At 38.8% G+C, this 24,363-nt stretch overlaps 1 protein-coding gene across 1 annotated transcript in view; it reads left to right on the top strand.

Annotated features, from left to right (window-relative positions):
- The window catches only part of LOC125231746 (regulator of MON1-CCZ1 complex), a 39,786-nt gene that overhangs the window by 13,541 nt on the left and 1,882 nt on the right, over nucleotides 1-24,363 (top strand). The window contains 4 exon segments of the mRNA XM_048137312.1: nucleotides 3,046-3,136; nucleotides 10,679-10,830; nucleotides 18,798-18,967; nucleotides 20,133-20,185. Coding sequence (XP_047993269.1) covers nucleotides 3,046-3,136; nucleotides 10,679-10,830; nucleotides 18,798-18,967; nucleotides 20,133-20,185 — 466 coding nt within the window.

Raw genomic sequence — 24,363 nt, 5'->3', positions numbered from 1 at the left:
ACGTCTTCGTTGATGTAACTCTGCAGTTGCCCACTCACTAAAAACTGATGCATCACTAACCGTGACCGTTTTTGTTGTAAATATCGTATTATAATTTTCCATATATGTGTGAAAGAATGAATTATACATATCATTAGGACTCATGTTTGGAGACAGAACGGGTAGCGCCTGAACTAAACTCTGTTTCATTCTTTCCACGCGGTCCGAGGTTACTGGTACAAAAGTTATTTGTTTTTTCAAGGTATTTTTCCTAGCAGCTTCAAATACCATTAATTGACCTAAATGGTCGGACTCTAAATTGCTGATTACATTTTTTGTAATAGGAAAAATATCTGTGAAAATATTATCTATACAGGTTGCACTAGTAGCAGTCACTCTAGTAGGCTCCATAAAAATGTGGTTCAGATTACATGATTTGAAAAAATTCAACAGCCTACAACTTAATGTTGAATTTTCTAAAATATTTACATTAAAGTCGCCGCAAATAAGTAATTTCTTGCTGGAAGGCGATATTTTCAGTAGCACAGATTCCATTATGCTTTCAAATAATTCAAAATTACTTAATGGCGGCCTATACACGCACACAACAATAAATTGCTCCAATTCTACTGCACTTAGTTCTATAGTCCGTTCAACAGACATGGACACAATATCCTTGCGTTCCTTAAATTTTAACTGATTATTTATTATAATTAACGACCCACCATGTATGGAACTATGCCTGGTGAACGAACTTCCTACCTGGTGATTAATAAATTGAGGCATTAATTCATTATTTTTTAACCAGTGTTCAGTAATACATAAAATATCTATATAAAAATCCTTCATAAAAAGTTCAATTTGTAAATCTTTACCTCTAATACATTGAATATTTTGATGCACCAGGTGGATATACTTCCCTTGCTTACAGTTTTTTTCCTTATATTTACTTAAGTCTAGATTGCCAGAGACAGAATCTTTTGTCTTAAAAGCTAGTTTAAATCATTGGTTATGACTGGAACCAATTCCAAGTTCATACTTTGCTGCTCAATAGGAGCAGAATTGTCTGCCAAATTTTTGGCAGAAATGTCAAGTAAATAGGATAGCGATAATGCTATTTGTCTTTTGTAATAATTTGAAAGGTAACAATTACCTTTAGTCAAAAATACCATAGGCATATGGTATTTACTAACAAATTTGTTAGTGTCAATTATGCTAACCTTACTACTATATGTACAAAGATTATATAAAGCTATATTTAACTTATGTCTAGTGTTATTTTCTGCCTCTGACATTTGGGAACAGTAGGGGAATGTGAAAAAAATAATTTTATGCACTGCCATTGAGTTTAACTGTTCAAAGTATTTGACCAAATTACTTTTGTTCACATTGCCCCTATTTCCCATAAAGATAAGCAGTGTCGTCTGAGAATGAATATCACTGTCATTTAAAATTTGTTTTAAAATATTTTCAAAACTACTATGAGGCAAACAATGGTTGATTGTACTAAGTCCCTTTAAGTAAAAGTTTAGAAATGAGCTCATATCGCTTCCAATTTCATCACAGTACATAATAACATTAGGCTTAGGTATACATTTTAGAGAAGTGTCGAAAGAGCTACTACCACTTATATGCTGTTGTTGTAAACTGTCATACAGGCTTGGGTAGAGTGTGCTGGTTGACAAATCCCCGGTCACCTGCTTACATGCACATGACTGGGCATTGGTCAACGACTCAAAGCGGTCTGAATTATGCTTTATCTGGGATATTAAGTCATCCATAGCCAAAGAATATTCATTAATAACTTTTTTTGAACTTTCATTTATGCCTTCCAAAGATTTTATTGAATCCTCCAAAGTCTGAATTTTTGATTTTAACGCCTGTGTGTCAGTTTCATACTGTAATTTACTATTTTCTAACTGAGCAGAATACAAATCCAACTTATCCACTAAGCCTATATTAACTTTACAATATTTTAATTTTTTAAAAAACAATTTATTTATTTTTGACAGTTTTTCTTTTTTTCTAATGACTTTATTCAATTTAATATATTTCTTTAGTTTGTTTCCGCTGCAATTTACTAACCTTGGTGTGGTGGTATCATTGGCTAAATCTGTAGTGACCAAAGGGATTTCAATTGCTGCGGTAACCAACTGGGAGTCAGGCCGGACCAGTTCCTCGAACAAGGTCTGAGTGTGTGCCGCAGCTGCTTGGTTTTGGGCCTCCCGTAGCTCGTAGATTTGTTCGTGGGCGTCGTGCAGTGCTCTCTCCAATGAGTCGATGTCTTTCAGGGCCTGTTCATATGCAGCATTGCACTCCATAAACCTGTCAACCGTCTCCTGAAGCCGGGCCCGCTCTGAATTTACATTATTGTAATCACTCTCTAATGTACACAGTTCCTTTTTCAACTTATCGTTCCTATCAATTACTAATAATAGCTCTTTCTCACTGTCTTCTCTTTCACTGAGCAATTGAGCACTAAATTCCTTGGATTGTTTTAATTCCAGCAAGGTAAGTTGGAGCTTATCACACTTTTCAGGCTCCTGCTGGAGAGCCGCTGCTGCGGCTGCTGCAGCTGCTCTGCGTGTTTGCATTGTAGATGGGTTTTTAATGTACTAAACACTAAAACAAAGCAAGAAATCGCTTACTCAAGCTCAGCGGTTGCAGGTAGGTACTTACATGAAATAATGACGCTTAACTATGTCTACACTTGTTCTAGCCTTGTACACACGTTAACACTGAATTGAAAAACACAATTAACAATAACTAGTGACAATACGACCTAGAAAGTGTACAAAGGCGAACAGATATTTCAAATTTATAACCTATAACGGCTACAAACCTGATACATCAAAGACACTGGTAAACGTCACTAAAACACTTCACTTATTATATTTATACAAAACTTAATGTTAAATCTACTTAGTTTACACTTAAAATAGTAATTATTACACAAAATATCCTTAAAAAATAATTATTTTAAAGGGACCTAGCAAAATCAGCTGCTTATCGTTTGACAGCCGGGGTTGCCATCCTGATTAACCTGCCACTTAATAATTTCCACAGGTGGTGACAGCCTACTTGGCATCTCTAGCTCGCCACAACATAACCGTCCAGCATACTTGCGCGGCGCTCTGCGTACGCGCACTGGTAACAGGTACGTGAGATGACAATACATACAATTGTCTCCGTTGTTTCAAAAACGTCCTTTCACCGTACCGACAACAATAGAAATCTCGAATAATCAGTTTCAAATATTTTATTTATTTTATTAGTTAGGAAAACTTACAGATAAAGTTACAATAAGGCTTATAACGGTTTACCCTTGAATCGTCGACAGACACTTGTTCGAATATTATTTCAAAGACAATGTTTCAAATAATTTCATTTCATCGACAGTTCATATCGTAGAATAATCGATACATGTAAAATTAAACCGTAGACTTTTATTTCATAGATGAGTTATTCCGAGTATACTTTATATCGTCGTATTTCGTTTCGTGTTTTTTCATTTCATTTTGTTTTACATTAAATACAATTCATTACGCATAATAAATGAAAATGAAAGTGAAAATGAAATATTTATTTTTCAAGTAGGCATATTACAATGCGCATATGAACGTCAAATAAAGCTACGCCGGCTCTAACCCTACGCCTCAGCCTCGAGAAGATTTCAGTCCCCCCTCAGTTGGGAGGGGGAGAAAGTATCCACTATGGGACCGGCAAGAAACTCGGCGGGCAACTTCTTTTCAAAACATTACATCTTATAACTAACATGCATTAAATAACAAGATACAATTTAACCTGCAAAAGTATTCATCAAAGAATATGAACAGACTAGGTACTCTATGGAAATTAATTTCAATAAATTATATTATTGCTTAATAATACGTCGTTCTTCTTCAGAGAAAACATATCAAATTGTCACAGAAGAAAAAGATAATATGAATCTCAATGTCATTAAATATGTAATTTACCTACACAACATAAAATATAAAATATTTGATGTGCTTTCTTATCTGAACTGTGTCCTCTATACATAATACAATTATTTTAATTGCTATTCGTTTTTTGTAGTTTCTGGTTCGGGCCATGCATGTTTGTCTGTCAAATAGTCCTCGACTCTGTAATAAGCCTTTAACATCAATGATTTTTTTAAGTAGTTCTTAAGAGCTGGGAGGGGTAATCTCAAAGCAGTGTCAGGTAACTTATTATAAAAATGAATGCATTGCCCAACAAATGACTTCTGTACTTTACGGACACGAAACTTCTTTATGGCAAGCTTATTTTTGTTTCTAGTGTTATAATTATGGATATCAGAATTCTTAGTGAAACAGTCTAAATTCTTAACAACATAAATTATACTATCATAAATGTATTGGGAAGCTACAGTTAAGATATTAATTTCTTTGAAGAGTTCTCTTACTGATTCACGTGTTCCTAAGTTGTAAATAGAACGAATGGCTCTCTTTTGTAATACAAAGATAGTCTGTATGTCAGCTGCTTTGCCCCAAACCAGAATACCGTATGACATTACACTGTGAAAATAACTATGATACACTAGGCGAGCTGTCTCAACATTAGTCAGTTGCCTGATTCTCCTAACGGCGTATGCGGCTGAACTTAATTTGCTTGCTAGTTTCCTTATATGAGGACTCCATTGTAGATTTTTGTCCAATGTTAAGCCAAGGAACAGTGTTGTATCTACCATCTCTAAGCATTCATCATTCAAAAGTATTTTTGTATCGATTGGTTTAACATTCGGCAGAGAGAATCGAATACATTTGGTTTTCTTAGAATTAAGAAGTAAATTGTTGACAGTAAACCACTGCAGTACATCAGCTAACGTGCTATTAATTACATTGTAATCCGTAGATTTTCGGTCAACATTAAAAAGCAGTGATGTATCATCAGCAAAAAGTACTATTTCACAAAAGTTTTTTACTATACATGGCAAATCATTTATATAAACCAAAAACAGGAATGGACCTAAAATTGAGCCTTGTGGCACTCCTAATTGGACAACAGTCCCGCTAGAGCGAGTTTTGTTAACAACTACTGTTTGTGTTCTATTGCTAAGGTAAGAAGACATAAAGTTTAGGGCATTTATAGACAAACCATAGTGTTCTAATTTCAAAATGAGCGTTCCATGATCCACACAATCAAAGGCTTTTGAAAGATCACAAAATATGCCAATTGCATCACAAGAATTTTCCCAAATATTATATATATGTTTAATGAGTACCGAAGCAGCATCGGTCGTGGAACGGCCCCTTGTGAAACCGAACTGTTTGCTTGTAAGTAATCTATGTCTGTTGAAGTGTCCCAGTAGATCATTTAACATTAGCTTCTCAAAGACTTTACTTAGAACAGGAAGTATTGATATGGGACGGAAATTGGTTATATCACTCGAATCACCCGATTTAAAAAGCGGTATGACTTTGCTACATTTCATAAGATCTGGAAAGGTGCCTTGTGAAATTGAAATATTATATATTACGGCCAAGTAAGGTGCTATTATATCTATGACATGACTAATTACTTTAACTGATGTTCCCCATAAGTCTTCCGTTTTCTTTAAATTGAGTGACTTGAATGTTTTAACAATATTTACAGAGTCTACTTGACTAAATTCAAATGAATTATTACATTTCTTAACATTAGCACAAAGTAATGAATGGGCTTGAGCCGCAGAAGAATGTAAACATTTTGTGGTGTTAACGGCTATGTTTGAGAAATAATCTTCGAATGCCGAGGCAACATCGCTGTTCGACACTATTTGTTGATTATCTGATACAATGTTGACTTGACAATCGCGTGATTTACATTTACCAGCTTCTTTATTTATAATACTCCAAGTTGTTTTCACTTTGTTGTCCGACACTTTCAATTTAGAACTAATAAAGTTTTTCTTGGCAGTTAAACACACTTTCTTGAAGATTCTTGAGTAGTTTCTTACATAGTCCAGGAATTCTGAATTCTTGTTCAGCTCTCTCTCACCATAAAGTTCATAAAGTCTTTTTCTACTTTTGTGAATACCTACAGTAGCCCATTCACTAAACTTTGTTTTAACTTTTGACCCACTAATAGATTTCACTTTGAAATTGTTATTAAATTGATTCAGAATTACATTGAAAACTTCTTGATACAAATGATTACAGTCATAATGCGAAAATGGTATTATAGACAAACTATGTTGAATTTCATTTTTGAATGATTCCAAGCGAGATCCAGTAATGGGTCTATATGTTATTGTTTGTGGAGTATCATGAATAACGTTTAAGAAAGCTGCCCTTTGGCCGCTGTGATCGGAATGAAAACAGTTAAATAATTTCTTATCTATACATTCACAGTCACAAAAAATATTATCTAGGCATGTTGCACTAGTCACACCTACCCGGGTAGGTTCAAGAAATAAATTAAATAAATTAAATGATTTAAACAAACAGAGCATTTTAACAGTATTACTAGATGACTCGAGCAAGTTAACATTAAAATCTCCACATACAATAACATGTTTTTGGCCCTTGCACACTAACTTCAAAACATTTTCCATTGTAGATTCAAATATGCTGAAGTCAGCTGATGGTGGTCTATAAACACATACAATAATATATCTGTCTAATTCAACACATGAAATTTCTATAGTTCTTTCTATGGAATATTTTACAACATCTTTGCGCTCTTTACACTTCATACAATTTTTAACAATAATAAGGGAGCCACCATGAACAGCAGATTTTCTGGCAAAAAACTAGCTAATTTAAAATTAACATAATCAAATATCAACTGTTCTTGTTTCAACCAATGTTCAGTAATACACATAACTTCAACATTATTACTATCTAAAAATAATCCTACTTCTAATTCTTTGCTGGAAAAGCCCTGAATATTCTGGTGAACAACGTTCATACTCAGGTGTTTTTCCGCTGTCTTACAATCTAGTTTAAATGAGGCATGGGGTCCTTGGCTTTGTCAGCTGACTGAGACTTATATATAACACTATTACATCTATTTGGCTCAATATTGAAGGCCAATAACTCCACTAAATATACAAAAAATTTCTTTGGCAAAAATACCTTCCGTGGAGCTAGCATGAAGCGCTCAATGAATTTATTTAAGTCAAAGAAATGGTACTTTTTATTAACAGCTATGGCATGGTACATTAAAGAATTGTAGTAAGCTATCTTACAATTATAGTCATATGATACATTTTCTGCATAAGGTAGTGCACATAATATAATTTTCCCCACACCAGATTTTTCAATAACATTTAGAGTGGACATCAATTTATCTATGCTAAGCTTATCTACATTAAGACTATTTCCTAATAAAATTACTAATGTAGTACTGCTATCATAACATCCCTTTGAAATAAGGTCACATAAATGAGACAAAGTAATGTTTTGATAACAGTAATTTGTCACTTGTTGCTCTAACTGGTAGCTTAATAATGGGCCCATTCCTAACCCAATCTGATCTGAAAAAACAACAGTCTTACTGACTGCTCTAGGGGGCTGTTTAACTACTGCCGCATGCCTAGTTGTGTCGTGGGCCACATCGGCTTGAATAATCTTTGCTGGTGGCATTTGGCCACAATTACAATGTTTTCCATTTAATAATGCTTTACACCGCTCCTCCAAATCTCTATTTTCTAGCAGCAATTTATTAAAAGCCTGTATGTGCTCCTCAACTTGTTTTTTAGTGGTCTCATACATGGTGGATACTGCCAAAAGCTCATCTTTCAGCCTGTTAATGTCGGCATTTAATTTCAGAAAATTTGATTCCTTGACTTCCAGCTCTGAATGACAGTCTTGAACCCTGTTTTTCATAACTGTTAATGTGTGTTTTAATTTACTATATTTTTTAATACATGCCTGGCCTTTGATCAGCTTTTGGGTTCTCCTAATATACCTATTAATCTTAATGTACTTTTTTAACTTATTACTACTATTAAAGAATACTAAGTGTTTGGAGTCCCTACTCAATTGTGTTTCACCGCTTACCAACTCTTGGTACACATTCTGTAACTGCGAAGCATCATAGTGCTCCCGCTCTTTCCTAAACAAATTAAGTTCCTCATTTGCCGCACCCAGTTCTTCTTCTAACTGTGTGATGCGGGCCAAGGCCACTTCATGTGTCGAAGCGCACTGGTTGAAGGTGTCTATTGTGCCTTGTTGTTGATTACCTTCTGGAGCTCCACTTCGCTTTCCTCCCTTTCCTCCAACAACTGCTTCGACAAGGCCCTCGACTCGTGTAGGTCCTGTGCTGTTGTTTTTAGCTGCATCTCTAGTTGTCGTGCCGTTGCCTTGCGAGTTTCGGTCGCAATTTCGGTGTCCATTGTCTGGCTTTCTGAAAGATGTAATAAAAAAGGATGAGTACTTATCTCAATAGAGATTGAAAGATTTGCCAAGATGACGACAGAGATGAGAGCTGTAGGAATGAATAAAGTGTGCAGTGTGTCAGTAGTCGGCAGTGTCTGTGGCGAATGTGTCTTGTCTCGTCTTGTGCTTCCACTAGTTCGTCAAGCAAAGGGAAACTGCACGGTGCCAATGTTGTTTGTTTGACGTTGCTCACGGCCGCAGCAATGAGCTTTGTTTGAGTGTAGAAATAAATGATAAATAAAACGGAATACTCTCCCCGTTTCAAACGCAGATTCCAACGGCTGCGATCACTCGTTGACAGTTGGGTAGTCCTGCCTCAAAGTCCAATAAATACTCGGTGTAACGTTGCCAATTTCACCAAAACTGTATCACTGATAATACTTTACTACTTAAATTAACTAACAATGAGTAGAAGTCCTATTTAAAGCTAAAAATAGAATTAAATTTCAATATTTGAAATCAGCAGGTCACAGAGTCAACTTGACAGCTCGGCAACCGTTCGGAAAACGAAAATAGTAGTTGAAACAAAATTACTCGAAACAATTTTACTCGAACTAATCTTTCGATGATTTGTTGTCGATGAAATGATATTCGATGAAAAGTTTGTCGGTGAAACAAGGGTACACCGCTTATAACATAAAAACAATGAGCCAATAACAAGTTTCCACTTATAGAAACTGGGCAAAGTACATGCGTGCAAAATTACAGAAAATTTTGAAATATATTATTGATTTAGTACTACATATGTATCAGTATTTAAAGTACCTACAGCAGTAATGAGTTTGAGCAATGATTGAAAACAAACAATAAGAGAAAAAGGGAAAAAAGCAGTAACCTATTTACAGTGTTATTTGAGAGTTAACAGTGGGAGAAGTCTTGGGTCAGTAGTGTGCGTACTGATGCAAAACTGTCACAGAACTGATCGATGAGGTCTCGATTCTTGCAAATTTGATTGAAAGACTTAGTGGCTCTTATAATAAAGGAGTTCTTCCTAAAGTTAGTTCTTCTTCTTTTTCTTTTTAATTGAATACTTATGTTGACTATTAGTGCATTCATCTTACTTAATTTTCTGTTTTGTTTTCTCTTTCTTTATACTCCACTTTTGTGAGCATGTGTGTGCGTTGGTATAGGTGCTAGCATTAGTTTAATTAATATTACTTTGTATCTATCTGTGAGATCCTGTAATTGGCTTTCTGAATCATATCATGTTGTATACTTCTAGTTTTATAGCTGTTGGTTCTCCATAACATAAATAAATAAATAAATAAATAGTGTTAGCGTAGGGGATATGAAACGTTCGTTTAGCACGAGACGAAAGGCGTGAGGGGACTGAGAACTTCAAGCTTGACAGGAGATTACTAAAGCTAAACTCGTAGTCAGCCTTCATTTTCGCTTCAAGTGTGAACACTATTTTCTCCATCCTTTCGGTTATCCCCTTTGCTTATACCAGCTTTGTTTAGATCACTGGTTCCCAAAGTTAACGTTATAACCTGTTAACCTGGCAAACTCAGAACGCACGTCATGCCCGTCTTAAAAAAAACCGGCCAAGAGCGTGTCGGGCCACGCTCAGTGTAGGGTTCCGTAGTTTTCCGTATTTTTATCAAAAACTACTGAACCTATCAAGTTCAAAACAATTTTCCTAGAAAGTCTTTATAAAGTTCTACTTTTGTGATTTTTTTCATATTTTTTAAACTTATGGTTCAAAAGTTAGAGGGGGGGGGGGGGGACGCACTTATTTTTCCTTTAGGAGCGATTATTTCCGAAAATATTAATATTATCAAAAAACGATCTTAGTAAACCCTTATTCATTTTTAATTACCTATCCAACAATATATCACACGTTGGGGTTGGAATGAAAAAAAATATCAGCCCCCACTTTACATGTAGGGGGGGTACCCTAATAAAACATTTTTTCCATTTTTTATTTTTGCACTTTGTTGGCGTGATTGATATACATATTGGTACCAAATTTCAGCTGTCTAGTGATAACGGACGGACGGACGGACGGACGGACGGACAGACAGACATGGCGAAACTATAAGGGTTCCTAGTTGACTACGGAACCCTAAAAAGGGGCATAAATATTATTGGTAACGCTCAGATTCTCTGTTGTTTCAGCAGGGCTAGCACATGATTGGCGCGAAATTATCTCGCCACGCCATAGCTAGAGGCTACCCGTCCTTATGTCATTAAACTCATTAATATAATAAGAACATGTACACGAGTCATGTACTATTAGCACCCGCAGTTCGAAAAATGCTCATTTAAATCGTAAGCTTGCTAATGAAGTGAATACATATAATATTTTTTAACAGGCGGAGCGGCTTCTCGACTTCGCGCCTTAGCTAGACGAGGCGCCCTGGCTGATGCCAGGCCGCTGGCGTGCCAGTTACTGGCGCTAGGCGGGAAGCACAGCCACCACGCTCAGTTGGCTCTGGACATGATGTGGAGACTAGACGCCGTGCAGGTGAGTCTCTAGCAGTAGTCGCTGACCGCTGGCGTGCCAGTTACTGGCGCTAGGCGGGAAGCACAGCCACCACGCTCAGTTGGCTCTGGACATGATGTGGAGACTAGACGCCGTGCAGGTGAGTCTCTAGCAGTAGTCGCTGACCGCTGGCGTGCCAGTTACTGGCGCTGGGCGGGAAGCACAGCCACCACGCTCAGTTGGCTCTGGACATGATGTGGAGACTAGACGCCGTGCAGGTGAGTCTCTAGCAGTAGTCGCTGACCGCTGGCGTGCCAGTTACTGGCGCTGGGCGGGAAGCACAGCCACCACGCTCAGTTGGCTCTGGACATGATGTGGAGACTAGACGCCGTGCAGGTGAGTCTCTAGCAGTAGTCGCTGACCGCTGGCGTGCCAGTTACTGGCGCTGGGCGGGAAGCACAGCCACCACGCTCAGTTGGCTCTGGACATGATGTGGAGACTAGACGCCGTGCAGGTGAGTCTCTAGCAGTAGTCGCTGACCGCTGGCGTGCCAGTTACTGGCGCTGGGCGGGAAGCACAGCCACCACGCTCAGTTGGCTCTGGACATGATGTGGAGACTAGACGCCGTGCAGGTGAGTCTCTAGCAGTAGTCGCTGACCGCTGGCGTGCCAGTTACTGGCGCTGGGCGGGAAGCACAGCCACCACGCTCAGTTGGCTCTGGACATGATGTGGAGACTAGACGCCGTGCAGGTGAGTCTCTCTAGCAGTAGTCGCTGACTGCTGGCGTGCCAGTTACTGGCGCTGGGCGGGAAGCACAGCCACCACGCTCAGTTGGCTCTGGACATGATGTGGAGACTAGACGCCGTGCAGGTGAGTCTCTAGCAGTAGTCGCTGACCGCTGGCGTGCCAGCTACTGGCGCTGGGCGGGAAGCACAGCCACCACGCTCAGTTGGCTCTGGACATGATGTGGAGACTAGACGCCGTGCAGGTGAGTCTCTAGCAGTAGTCGCTGACCGCTGGCGTGCCAGTTACTGGCGCTGGGCGGGAAGCACAGCCACCACGCTCAGTTGGCTCTGGACATGATGTGGAGACTAGACGCCGTGCAGGTGAGTCTCTAGCAGTAGTCGCTGACCGCTGGCGTGCCAGTTACTGGCGCTGGGCGGGAAGCACAGCCACCACGCTCAGTTGGCTCTGGACATGATGTGGAGACTAGACGCCGTGCAGATGAATGGTCACAGAAGTGACAGAAGTGTGCACTACGCGTGCACACATTGTTACCGTTTGGCGACTACTTTCCCAAAATCATTCGTTCATTTCATTCTTTTCAAATGGCGACTGTCAGAGACGTCAAAGTAAAAAAGAAATAAAATCATTTGACATTAAAATGTAATGGCGTAAGAATTTGTTGAAGATAAATATTGTTTGCATTTGTAATATAATGTGGGCTAATTACCATGGCCAATTAAATTGCTCGAGTAATTTCATAAAATAAGTCTAAATTTATCAACGCGCCATCAATTTACCTCAGTTTAACCAGTAATAATATTATTGACTACTCGGTGTTTGCGTGTTATGTATATTGATTGGTGAAGTTTTAGTGCTCCGGTGAATATACTATACTGAAATAATAAAAATAATGCCTAGAAAACCAATAAAGTTGTTAAAATATGGATTAAGACGGTAATATTCCATGTAAAAAACAGTCGCCAAACGGTCACCAAACGGTCGACAAACGTTCGCAAAATGGTCGCAGCGTACACGCGTGACCGAAAGCAGTAAATATTTATTATATTTTCAAAATGGCTTCTTGTATTAATTTTTTCCTGGTATCCTCAAACTTTATAAACAATTAAATATGCCGTCGTACTCAGTTGCCCTCACTTAAGAAGATTAAAAAAAAATTGTAACGTGCGTACCGAGCTGCTGGGTTGTAAAGGATCGGGGATCATATGGTCTTCTATAGAGCAACTAGTATTTTGCGGCATTTCACAATTGACACTTGTTGAAGTAGTCGTCATTAATATTACTATCAACATTAATTTCAGCGATCTGTACTTCTTTTGTCAAGATTTTTGTATAGATAAGTGTCTACAAATTTGTAATGTTAAAGAGACATAAATAAAACGTATTAGAGTAAATAATGTGTTTTTTTTGTAACCCAAACAAAATACTTGTAGATACGAGTGCGGAAAAGAGGAAAATCGATACGAGTAGCGATAAATTAATACACGAACGAAGGGAGTGTTTTAAATCGACACGAGTTGTGAATGTCCTTTTCGCACGTGTATCGTACGACGATTTTCAGTACCTAAATCTAAGCTAAGAGTTTCGACCAGACAAGAAATGAATCATTGCTTGATTTGCTCGCACTACAGCGTTAAAAAAGCAGCATCTGTACTGAAAAAAACTATCATTGCGCAACAGAAATTCTATTAATATCACAGTAAATACTCTATTTCATTTGATTCCTACTTTTATTGTGTAAAGCAACACTACACTTCATTTTTATCAATAAGAATTAAAAATTATATATTTAATAGGTACATTAAGTAACTATAAAGTGCTTATCTATTTGTATTATCATTCTGCACTTTTCTTAACTTTCCCACATTTCTATAAAATGTCGAAGAGTGCTTAAATGGTCGTCGTCGTTTATTATTATTTAATTCGCTCATGTTTAAATGATTCAAAGCAACCAGTCCACAACTTCACAAGACAGTTTGAGAAACCTTCGTATTTCAGATTGTCATTTGCGGATACAGTGGTTTAGGAGCAGTTCGGTAATCAGACCTACACATGTGTGTACAAATTCTGTCAATGTCACTGTCAGAAACCGTTCTGACAGTGACAATGACAGCCACAAATTCGTCCACATGTTGTTACAGTTATGTGTGCAAACGTCGACTAATAAAGTGTCGTTAAAAGTCATTCTGACAGTGACATTGACAGCCACAAATTCGTACACATTTTGTTACCGTAACGAGTGCACACGATGACTACATTTTGTTATTGTATCAATACGGTCGCATTGTTTGCACGACGTTACCACGCGTTATGTCACATTTGACAGTTAGTTACTGATTTGAAGATTTTGCGACTGAAATGGTTGTATGGGGAGTCTCTAGCAGTAGTCGCTGACCGCTGGCGTGCCAGTTACTGGCGCTGGGCGGGAAGCACAGCCACCACGCTCAGTTGGCTCTGGACATGATGTGGAGACTAGACGCCGTGCAGGTGAGTCTCTAGCATTAGTCGCTGACTGCTGGCGTGCCAGTTACTGGCGCTGGGTGGGAAGCAGCCACCACGCTCAATTGGCTCTGGACATGATGTGGAGACTAGACGCCGTGCAGGTGAGTCTCTAGCAGTAGTCGCTGACCGCTGGCGTGCCAGCTACTGGCGCTGGGCGGGAAGCACAGCCACCACGCTCAGTTGGCTCTGGACATGATGTGGAGACTAGACGCCGTGCAGGTGAGTCTCTAGCAGTAGTCGCTGACCGCTGGCGTGCCAGCTACTGGCGCTGGGCGGGAAGCACAGCCACCACGCTCAGTTGGCTCTGGACATGATGTGGAGACTAGACGCCGTGTAGGTGAGTCTCCAGCAGTAGTCGCTGACTGCTGGCGTGCCAGCTACTGGCGCTGGGCGGGAAGCACAGCCACCACGCTCAGTTGGCTCTAGACATGATGTGGAGACTAGACGCCGTGCAGGTGAGTCTCTAGAGTAGTCGCTGACCGCTGGCGTGCCAGTTACTGGCGCTAGGCGGGAAGCACAGCCACCACGCTCAGTTGGCTCTGGACATGATGTGGAGACTAGACGCCGTGCAGGCGAGTCTCTAGCAGTAGTCGCTGACCGCTGGCGTGCCAGTTACTGGCGCTAGGCGGGAAGCACAGCCACCACGCTCAGTTGAAAATGAAAAATGAAAATGAAAAATATCTTTATTTAAATAATAACATATGCTTATACAATTTACTGGGACTTCTCTTTAGGCTTACAGCGCCTGTGTTGAGACGACCCGCTCATCCAACGCCTGATTACGAAAGTAGTACAGCATGTATTTAATATATATCTAAGGTACACGTATATATTTAGAACCCTTACCTACAGAATAGGAGAATACAGAAGATGTCAGATTTCAGATTACAGTTAAAGGTGTAAGATACCATATACAAGTGTGCGTATCTTCGCACGCGGTGTGTGTGTGTGTGTGTGTGTGTGTGTGTGTGTGTGTGTGTGTGTGTGTGTGTTTGTGTGTGTATGGATCAAAGATTTAAGAGTTGTTCAGTCTCATTATAGGTTTTTTCTTGTAGCCATTTAGGAATTTCTTTTTTGCAGTGATGGTAATTATTTTCGTATATATTTAAGTGCCTGTTAACAACATTATAAAGGTGACTAGACAGTTTAGAGTATTGTTTTCTTGCAAATTGTGTTCCAGGTTTCGAGATTGTTATAACATTATTTCTTTTTCTTTTGTTTTGTATACTAGGATCATATGGCAAAGACTTATGCACTTTCAAAACCGTGTTTTTAATATAAAGTTGTCTAACAGTAAGGAGTTTAGATAAATCATACAATTTTTTTGTGGAGAAAGTACGTTTTTTGAAGTACATAACCTTAATTATTCCCCTTTGAGAGCGCTCTAACTGAAGATATTTCGTTTTAGCCGCCCCTCCCCAAACGGGTATACAATATGTTAGCACTGACTGAACCAAAGATACATAAATCTCTTTCAAAATATCTCTACGGGTCAGATTAGATTCTGTATCCATTTTTGGTACAACTTCTCTTAAAGTTTTGAAAATATATGTCAGTTTACGTAGTCTTCCAGAAACATGTTCGAGGTGTGGATACCAGGACAAGCGTTGATCTATAAATATACCTAGATATTTCGTTTGTTCTACTTTTTTGATAGCAGGACAGCTACAGTTACCGGTGATATTGTTACAACTGTGAATTTTAATGGTGTAGTCATTAGTTGGTTGAGACTCATTGCTGATGCCAAAGCAAATATAATTGGTTTTTTCAGTATTAAGCGTCAGTACGTTGTTTTTTAGGTATTTTCCTATTTGTTTTAGACCTTTCTCTGCGGTAAACTTCACTTCATCCCACGTATTACCAATAAAAGTAACAGCTGTATCATCGGCATAAGAGTAGGTTTTTGCATTTTCTATTTCCATGTTACACAAATCGTTGATGTATACAAGAAATAGCGTAGGACCGAGTACACTACCTTGAGGAACGCCGCATGTAACTTCTTTTGCTTCACTAATGAAATTTCCTAATTTAGTTTTTTGAGTTCTACTTTTAAGGTAGTCTTTGAAGAGAGACAATGGAGTTCCTCTTACTCCTACTTTTTCCAATTTTTGTATAAGAATGGGAAGAGAGACAGTGTCGAAGGCCTTTTTTAAATCTAAGAAGACCGTTAAGCACTTCTCTCGCTTGTCAAGTTGTTCAACTATTAGAGAGCAGAGTCCAGTGACAGCATCCTCAGTCGAAGTCCCTTGTCTGAAGCCATATTGGGAAGAAGAAATAATGTTAAATTTGTTTAAATAGTTAAGCAGCCTGACATTTATAAGTTTTTCCATAATTTTAGATATCGCCGGGAGCACTGAGATTGGCCTGTAATTATTGATGCTGTCTCTCTCCCCGTCCTTATGGACAGGAGTTATAATTGCCTGTTTCAAAGGGGCTGGAAAGGTCCCTAAGTCAAAACAAGTGTTAACGAGGTGCTTTATGATGGGTACAACCTCAGACCTTGCCATTTTTAAAAAGACAGTCGGTATGTTGTCCCACCCCGTGGCACTTTCCGATTTTAAATTCATCAATATGCTATCTACTTCAGAGTCATCAGTTTGTGAGAGAACGAAGGAATTACTTTGAGTTGGTATGCTTTGTAGGTAGTCATTAAGCTCTTTCGGTGTAGGTTGTATACGCTGAGCTAATTGGTTACCAATATCAACAAAATACTCATTAATAAAATTTGCAGATTCCAACGGAGAAGTCTTAAGATTTGATAATGCAATATTTGTGTTGTTTGTTTTACTAGTGTATGTAATATTTTTAATGTTTTTCCAGAGCATTTTATTGTTTTTAGTAGAGTTAGCCAGTAATTGTTTTTCATAATCTCTTTTCAAATTTTTGATTAGCTTGTTACAGTAATTCCTATATCTAATGTAAATTATTTTATTTATTGTATCGAAAGGGTTATCTCGCACTTGCTTTTGCAGCTTGTTACGATTCCTTATACATCGGAGGATCCCCGATGTGATCCAAGGCTTTAAGATACGGTGTTTATTTGGTACATAAGTGACTTTAGTATTGTTTATTAATGTTTCTCTAATTTTATAGATGAGATTGTTTATAATATAATCTGGGTCATTGCTATGCAGTAAGTTTGCAAGGTTTTTAGTCTTCAATTCCTCTATGGCCCTCTCATAATTGACTACAGTTTTGGTTTTATTTGCAATTAACCGGTTTTTGGATTTTGAAATTGATAAAATAGTTGTAAAGTGGTCAGTTGTGGTAGTATGTAAAACAGCTATTGTTGCTAAATGTTTAGTTTTATTTATTTTAAGCATAAAATGATCTAAGCAGTTTTTGTGTCTGGTAGGTATGGTATGACCTGCTAGTATACCATACATAGAGAGCATATTTAAATAGTTTGTTCTATTTTTTTGTTCTTGAGACGGTTCTATAGGTTTGAGGGCGATGTTTATATTGATATCTCCTGCTATTATTATACTGTTGTTGTTAGTGCATATAGTATCTAAATGATAACTTAAAGAGTTGATGAAATTCTCCGCGTTCATGTTCGATGGTGAGCGATAAATACCTAAGATGGTTTTATCCAATATTTCTAATTGTAAACATGACGCCTCACATAGATTTATTTCCGACACTCTGTGTTTTAATGAATTATTAACATACATAACGACTCCGTCATTTTGGTTTAGTCTGTGTTCCGTATGATAACAGACGAAGTTTTGAATTTGTGGTAACGGTTTATTCGCGTTTATTCTGCATTCAGTCAGGACTAATACATCTGCATTAAATTTTAAGTTTGACAAGGTAAGCATGAAATCATCAAAATTACAATATATACTTCTAATATTTTGCGCTATCAGTGTAAAATCTTCATTACTAACTTTTAGTGTTAGTTGGCTCTGGACATGATGTGGAGACTAGACGCCGTGCAGGCGAGTCTCTAGCAGTAGTCGCTGACCGCTGGCGTGCCAGTTACTGGCGCTAGGCGGGAAGCACAGCCACCACGCTCAGTTGGCTCTGGACATGATGTGGAGACTAGACGCCGTGCAGGCGAGTCTCTAGCAGTAGTCGCTGACCGCTGGCGTGCCAGTTACTGGCGCTAGGCGGGAAGCACAGCCACCACGCTCAGTTGGCTCTGGACATGATGTGGAGACTAGACGCCGTGCAGGCGAGTCTCTAGCAGTAGTCGCTGACCGCTGGCGTGCCAGTTACTGGCGCTAGGCGGGAAGCACAGCCACCACGCTCAGTTGGCTCTGGACATGATGTGGAGACTAGACGCCGTGCAGGCGAGTCTCTAGCAGTAGTCGCTGACCGCTGGCGTGCCAGTTACTGGCGCTAGGCGGGAAGCACAGCCACCACGCTCAGTTGGCTCTGGACATGATGTGGAGACTAGACGCCGTGCAGGCGAGTCTCTAGCAGTAGTCGCTGACCGCTGGCGTGCCAGTTACTGGCGCTAGGCGGGAAGCACAGCCACCACGCTCAGTTGGCTCTGAGACTAGATGCTGTGCAGGTAAATCTCTAGCAATAGGCCAGCGATACACATGCCTGTAGCTTACTCAACTGGCATGCCAGCCACATACAAAATTACTGCCAAATAAACGGGGGTTTTTAGATGCTTTTCATAATCGTAAAATTATCCCTTTTCATCGGCTATCCATCATCAATGTCATCATATATTATTGCGTCTTATATCATTAGAATTTCCTGTATTTTTTTTTAAGATTTCAAGTTTTTACCCACATTCCTATTAACAGGAAATCGAAGAGGTCCTCCTAAGCTGGAACGAGCCAGTCTCCGCCATCGGCGCGGCGAAGCAAGCCGGCACCCACGTGTGGCACGCCATACCGGCCAGGAAACTACTGCAGGCCGCCAAACAGTGCGCGGAGCAGAACGGGGACCCGGGCGCCTTCGCGGCCGTGTATAGGTAACACACACACACACACACACACACACACACACACACACGTGCGGCACGCCATACCGGCCAGGAAACTGCTACAGGCCGCCAAACAGTGCGCGGAGCAGAATGGGGACCCGGGCACCGTTTATAGGTTGGTAACATTACTTCACTAAGGGCCAAGGGGTAACCCCCTTGAACAAAAACCCTTTCCCAAATTATTAGAAAATTGAAAAACTGAAAATTAACAAACTTGGTACCGACATACGAATATGTTCTCGTCGCTATGGCAACGTAGGTACTTTGGTATCGTACTTACCTACATAGGTTGTCGCGCGCGACTCTATACTACAAAAATTGCGAGCAAAATCGCAAGTTCTGCTAAGATGATTTGGCTGTAGTCCAAAGGCAATGCAAATAACATTGGTACTTTTGAATCTATCGCAGCTCACGCAGCTGTAATGAACCTATTTATCTACTTACTTCATATGTGTTCATTTATGTCATACTAGCTTTTGCCCGCAGCTTCGCTTGCGTTAGAAAGAGACAAAAAGTAGTCTATGTCACTCTCCATCCCTTCAACTATCTCCACCTAAAAAAATCACGTCAATTCGTCAGTCCGATTTGCCGTGAAAGAAGGACAAACAAACAGACACACACACTTTCCCATTTATAATATTAGTAATGGATTGTGTGTATACACGGTGCTCGTGAGCATTGCGAGAGATTTTAACCACGCATTTCTGAGGCTAAAGGAAAGATTTTTTTTAATTCACATGAGGAAATTTTGCCAAAAAAATTTTTTTTTTTTTTTACTGTTTTCGAATGTATTTTCACATAAAAAGTTAATGTTATTCATAAAATTAACACTTCAAATGAATTTTGACGTTTTTTTTTTCTAAAAACCTCATTTTTGAAAGCTTTTATTTCGTACTTTTGGACATCTATCAATGAGGACAGTGAGACTAATTCTCCATAATGGCGTCAACATCGTTAAAAAAGCCTTTTGTACTGAGTAACAATAAGAAAATATTTTTTTTTCAATTGGTCATAACTCTGAAACTAGGCGAAATCTAGAAAAGTGTATATGACATTTAGTCTTAAAATGGGATCAGGAATATGCTCTTAAAGTCTCTCGCAATGCTCACGAGCACCGTGTATAATATTATTAATTCAAAATGTTTATTTACAGGGCGCTGCAAGCGAGGAACGAAAGGATAAGAGGGGCGCCACATTTTCTGAAAGGTCAGTGACAAAATTAAATGTGTCGAGTCCCAGCGAAAAACATCCCACTTTTTAGTTTTACAGTATTTAGTATGGGTAAGTTGCTCATGTGGGTTTAAGAATTTCACCACCCCCTTTCTTCCCCTGGGTCGACTGTGGGATTTTTTATACTAAATTCAAGCAATAATTGGTTATACACGTGTTTTTTTTTTGTTTTCCGTTAAATTCGACACGTCGTTAGGTTCGTTATCAGAAACCACCCTGTATATCACTTTTACTTAAATTCGCCAAAAAAAATTTGTCATCGTTTCGTACATAATAAATGAATTAATTAGTGTGAGAGACCCTTAAGAATAAAATTCAAGTTAGTGTCAAGTGATTGACGGCACAGTTTCTTAGAGAAATTAATTGGATTTGATCTAAAGAACCTTCCATTAAAGTTGACGGAATTCAATAAAAACAGGGTGTATAAACAAATAATAAAGTATTATTCTTGTTTTTAAGTAGGTAGTTAAGCAATTAGTTTAATATAATTGTTGTACCATTGAATAATATAACTATAATATTTATCTCGTTCAGGCAACGATAACTTATCAATACGACTAATTATGTGTTTATCATGCCTACGCCATAGCGATTTTATCTTATTATAATATTGATCCGACAGCATGAATCGATCGGTACATAATGCAATGTGTGTGAAAACATGAAGTTAAAAATATAAAGGCAATTTTTAAATCACGTTTTTTCGAATATTACAACTTTACAAATACCTAAGTTGTAATATTCGTATTATCACTTGCATATACCTCATCCTCCTTGCGTTATCCCGGCATATTGCCACGGCTCATGGGAGCCTGGGGTCCGCTTTGACAACTACTGGTACTTGGTTTTACTTACGAGGTACTAGTTTTACGAAAGCGACTGCCATCTGACTTTCCAACCCGAAGGGTAACTGAGCCTTATTGGGATTAGTCCGGTTTCCTCACGATGTTTTCCTTCACCGAAAAGCGACTGGCAAATATCAACTGACATTTCGCACATAAGTTCCGAAAAACCCATTGGTACAAGCCGGAGTTCGAACCTGCGACCTCTAGATGGAAAGTCGCAGCACGCTCTTACCGCTAGACTACCAGCTTGCATATACCGTAATTTAAATTAATAAAATATAATGTAGTAAATAAATGTCAGGCAACATATCGTCACTACTTTAAAAAATCTCGTATCTCACGCTGCTCCTCAAAGTTAAAACGCAGTAAGTCTATATGCATTCCATACATTCTTACTACAAATTTCTTTTCATTGACAGGCGAAGATACAAGTTTTTTTAAAAGTAGTGACGATATATTAAGTGAGTGATGTAAAAATAAAACCGCCTTTAAATAAAGCGTGTTACAAAACATGGAGAAACTAAAAAGCCAAAAATAATAAACCTTCGAATTCAGATTTCTTATCGGATTGCAATAATCTGAACATCCAAATTATAAACAAATCAATTATTTTTGTAGTCGGTTCCAGACCTGTTCGTCGCCTTGCTATTTCCTGTTTGCCCCACCCAACCATACGCAGGCTGGCCCCGACTCCAAAAATAATTGATTTGTTTATAATTTGGATGTTCAGATTATTTCAATCCGATAAGAAATCTGAATTCGAAGGTTTATTATTTTTGGCTTTTTAGTTTCTCCATGTTTTGTAACACGCTTTTTTTGAAGGCGGTTTTATTTTTATTTGTTAAAAAGTTAATTTATTTGTTGATTTTTAGTGGTTCCTAGTGATATTATATGTATCAGTCCGAATATATGTACAGTAGTGAAAGAATTATCCTTTAACTCCTAACCGTTGAGGAGTTGACCTTCCATCATCAGCTCAGCCACATAAAATTATTACCATCAGGCGTAAATACTGGTGTACCTTTGAAAAATACACTAAGAACATTATATGTGCCTATAACATTTGAAGAGTTCCCTCGATTTCTCCAAGATCCCATCATCAGACCCCGACTTGGTGCCAATGGGACCATCTCGGGGGCAAAACCCGTTCGATCAAAAAAAAAATTTTGAAAATCGGTCCACGATTCTCGGAGATATCGAGTAACATACATACATACAAAAAAAAAATCAGTCGAATTGAGAACCTCCTCCTTTTTTGAAGTCTGTTAAAAATGCCATCCAATTACTTAACCATAGTTACATAAATTAGTATTGTAGTCACCATAAAACTTATCCAAGGCAAGCGCGATGTTGACGTCTTTACTTATCAGGTGACCCGCTTGCCATAAGTTATCCATGTTATCAGTATGGTCGTATGGTGCCATGGTGCCGATAAGCATGAAGTCAGGCCGTGATGGAAAATTAAGATATTTGTGGAGTTCCACTGGTGAAGCTACCCATTACCATAGATTAAATAAATATAAAAAGATCATACCATCCTATTCATTAAAATGCGACCGCCTAAGAATGCGCATACACTACACCACACATAGATGGCACCAAAAAAATGCCTGGTTGCCATCGATTATTTGTAGATTGGCGTTAAGTGTCACTTTCGAGCCATAAATCTATGTCAAAAGTGACACTTAACGCCATCTACAAGTATAATCGAAAGCTAGAAGACATTTTTTTTTTGTGGCGCCATTTATGTGTGGTGTAATTAATGTATGCGTGTTCTTAGGCGGTCGCATTTTAATGTATGGGATGGCATGATCTTAAATTTAATCTATGCTATTACCAAACAGCGTTCATCTCCGTGCATTCACGCAGTTCGCATCCACTAACTTTGCATCGTTGATAATAACATAATAAGCGCCAACCGCCATACCATAAGATAAGATGCAGGACTTTTACATCCTTTACCGTGATAGGTCACTTTTAAAAATAGTTATTTGTTATACAAGGGGGCAAAGTTGTATTTTAACGCCGAGTGTGGAATTGCGAGCAACCACGAGCTCCGAGAATAGAATCATTGCGACCATAAAATACATTTGATAAGATGCAAAAAATGGTTTACTTTCCAGTAGTTCATGGTAAATAATCTTTATTACTTTCACCTACTTTTATCTATTTTAAAGTTAGATTATTGAAGTCAAATTACTTTACCCACTAGTGGATAAAATGCGTTTTTACCCGCTGGTATTAAAGGACAAAACACGTGTTTCCGAGCTAGTGAGGGGAAAAAATGCATGGGCTTACTCTTGGCCACAGACTAGCCGAAGGCCAAGATAATCTAAAGATACCGAAGTAAGTTGAGGTAATGGCCTAATTTTCCCTCTGGTTTGTAATGCCTAGTGGTGGATAGGAGTCGTTTTTTTAACCGTCGCCTCATATCTCAAGAAGGACGGTTATCAAGTCGTCTGTATGTTTTTTTTATTTTTTTTTTATTTTTTATGTTTGTTCCTCGATATCTCCGTCGTTACTGGACCGATTTTGAAATTTTTTTTTTATTGAATGTATATGCATACAGATTGGTCCCATTTTTCTCAGAACCCAGTTCTGATGATGGGATCCTGGAGAAATCGAGGAAACTGCTCAAATCTGAAAGGCATACATATGGTGATTTTTGTGTTTTTAAAGGAACAGCATGCATTTAGGTACGGAACAGTGACATTTGGTGCAGTGGAACTGCTGATGATGGCCAGAACGGAACTCTTCAAATCTGAACGGCACGCTTATAGTGACTTTGGTATTTTTATACGAACAGCATGCACTTTCGTCCAGAACAGTGACATTTGGTGCAGTGGAATTTCTGATGATGGTCAGAACCGAACTCCTCAAATCTGAACGGCACGCTTATAGTGACTTTGGTATTTTTATAAGAACAGCATGCACTTTCGTCCAGAACAGTGACATTTGGTGCAGTGGAACTGCTGATGATGGCCAGAACCAAACTCCTCAAATCTGAACGGCACGCTTATAGTGACTTTGCCATTTTTATAAGAACAGCATGCACTTACGTCTAGAACAGTGACATTTGGTACAGTGGAACTGCTGATGATGGTCAGAACCGAACTCCTCAAATCTGAACGGCACGCTTATAGTGACTTTGGTATTTTTATAAGAACAGCATGCACTTACGTCCAGAACAGTGACATTTGGTGCAGTGGAACTGCTGATGATAGTCAGAACCAAACTCCTCAAACCTGAACGGCACACTCATAGTGACTTTGGTATTTTTGTAAGAAAAGCATGCATTTAAGTTCAGAA

The sequence above is a fragment of the Leguminivora glycinivorella genome, chromosome 12 (genome assembly GCF_023078275.1).
Source record: "Leguminivora glycinivorella isolate SPB_JAAS2020 chromosome 12, LegGlyc_1.1, whole genome shotgun sequence".
NCBI classification, from domain to species: Eukaryota; Metazoa; Arthropoda; class Insecta; order Lepidoptera; family Tortricidae; genus Leguminivora; species Leguminivora glycinivorella.
This window is presented reverse-complemented; position numbering and strand designations above follow the sequence as displayed.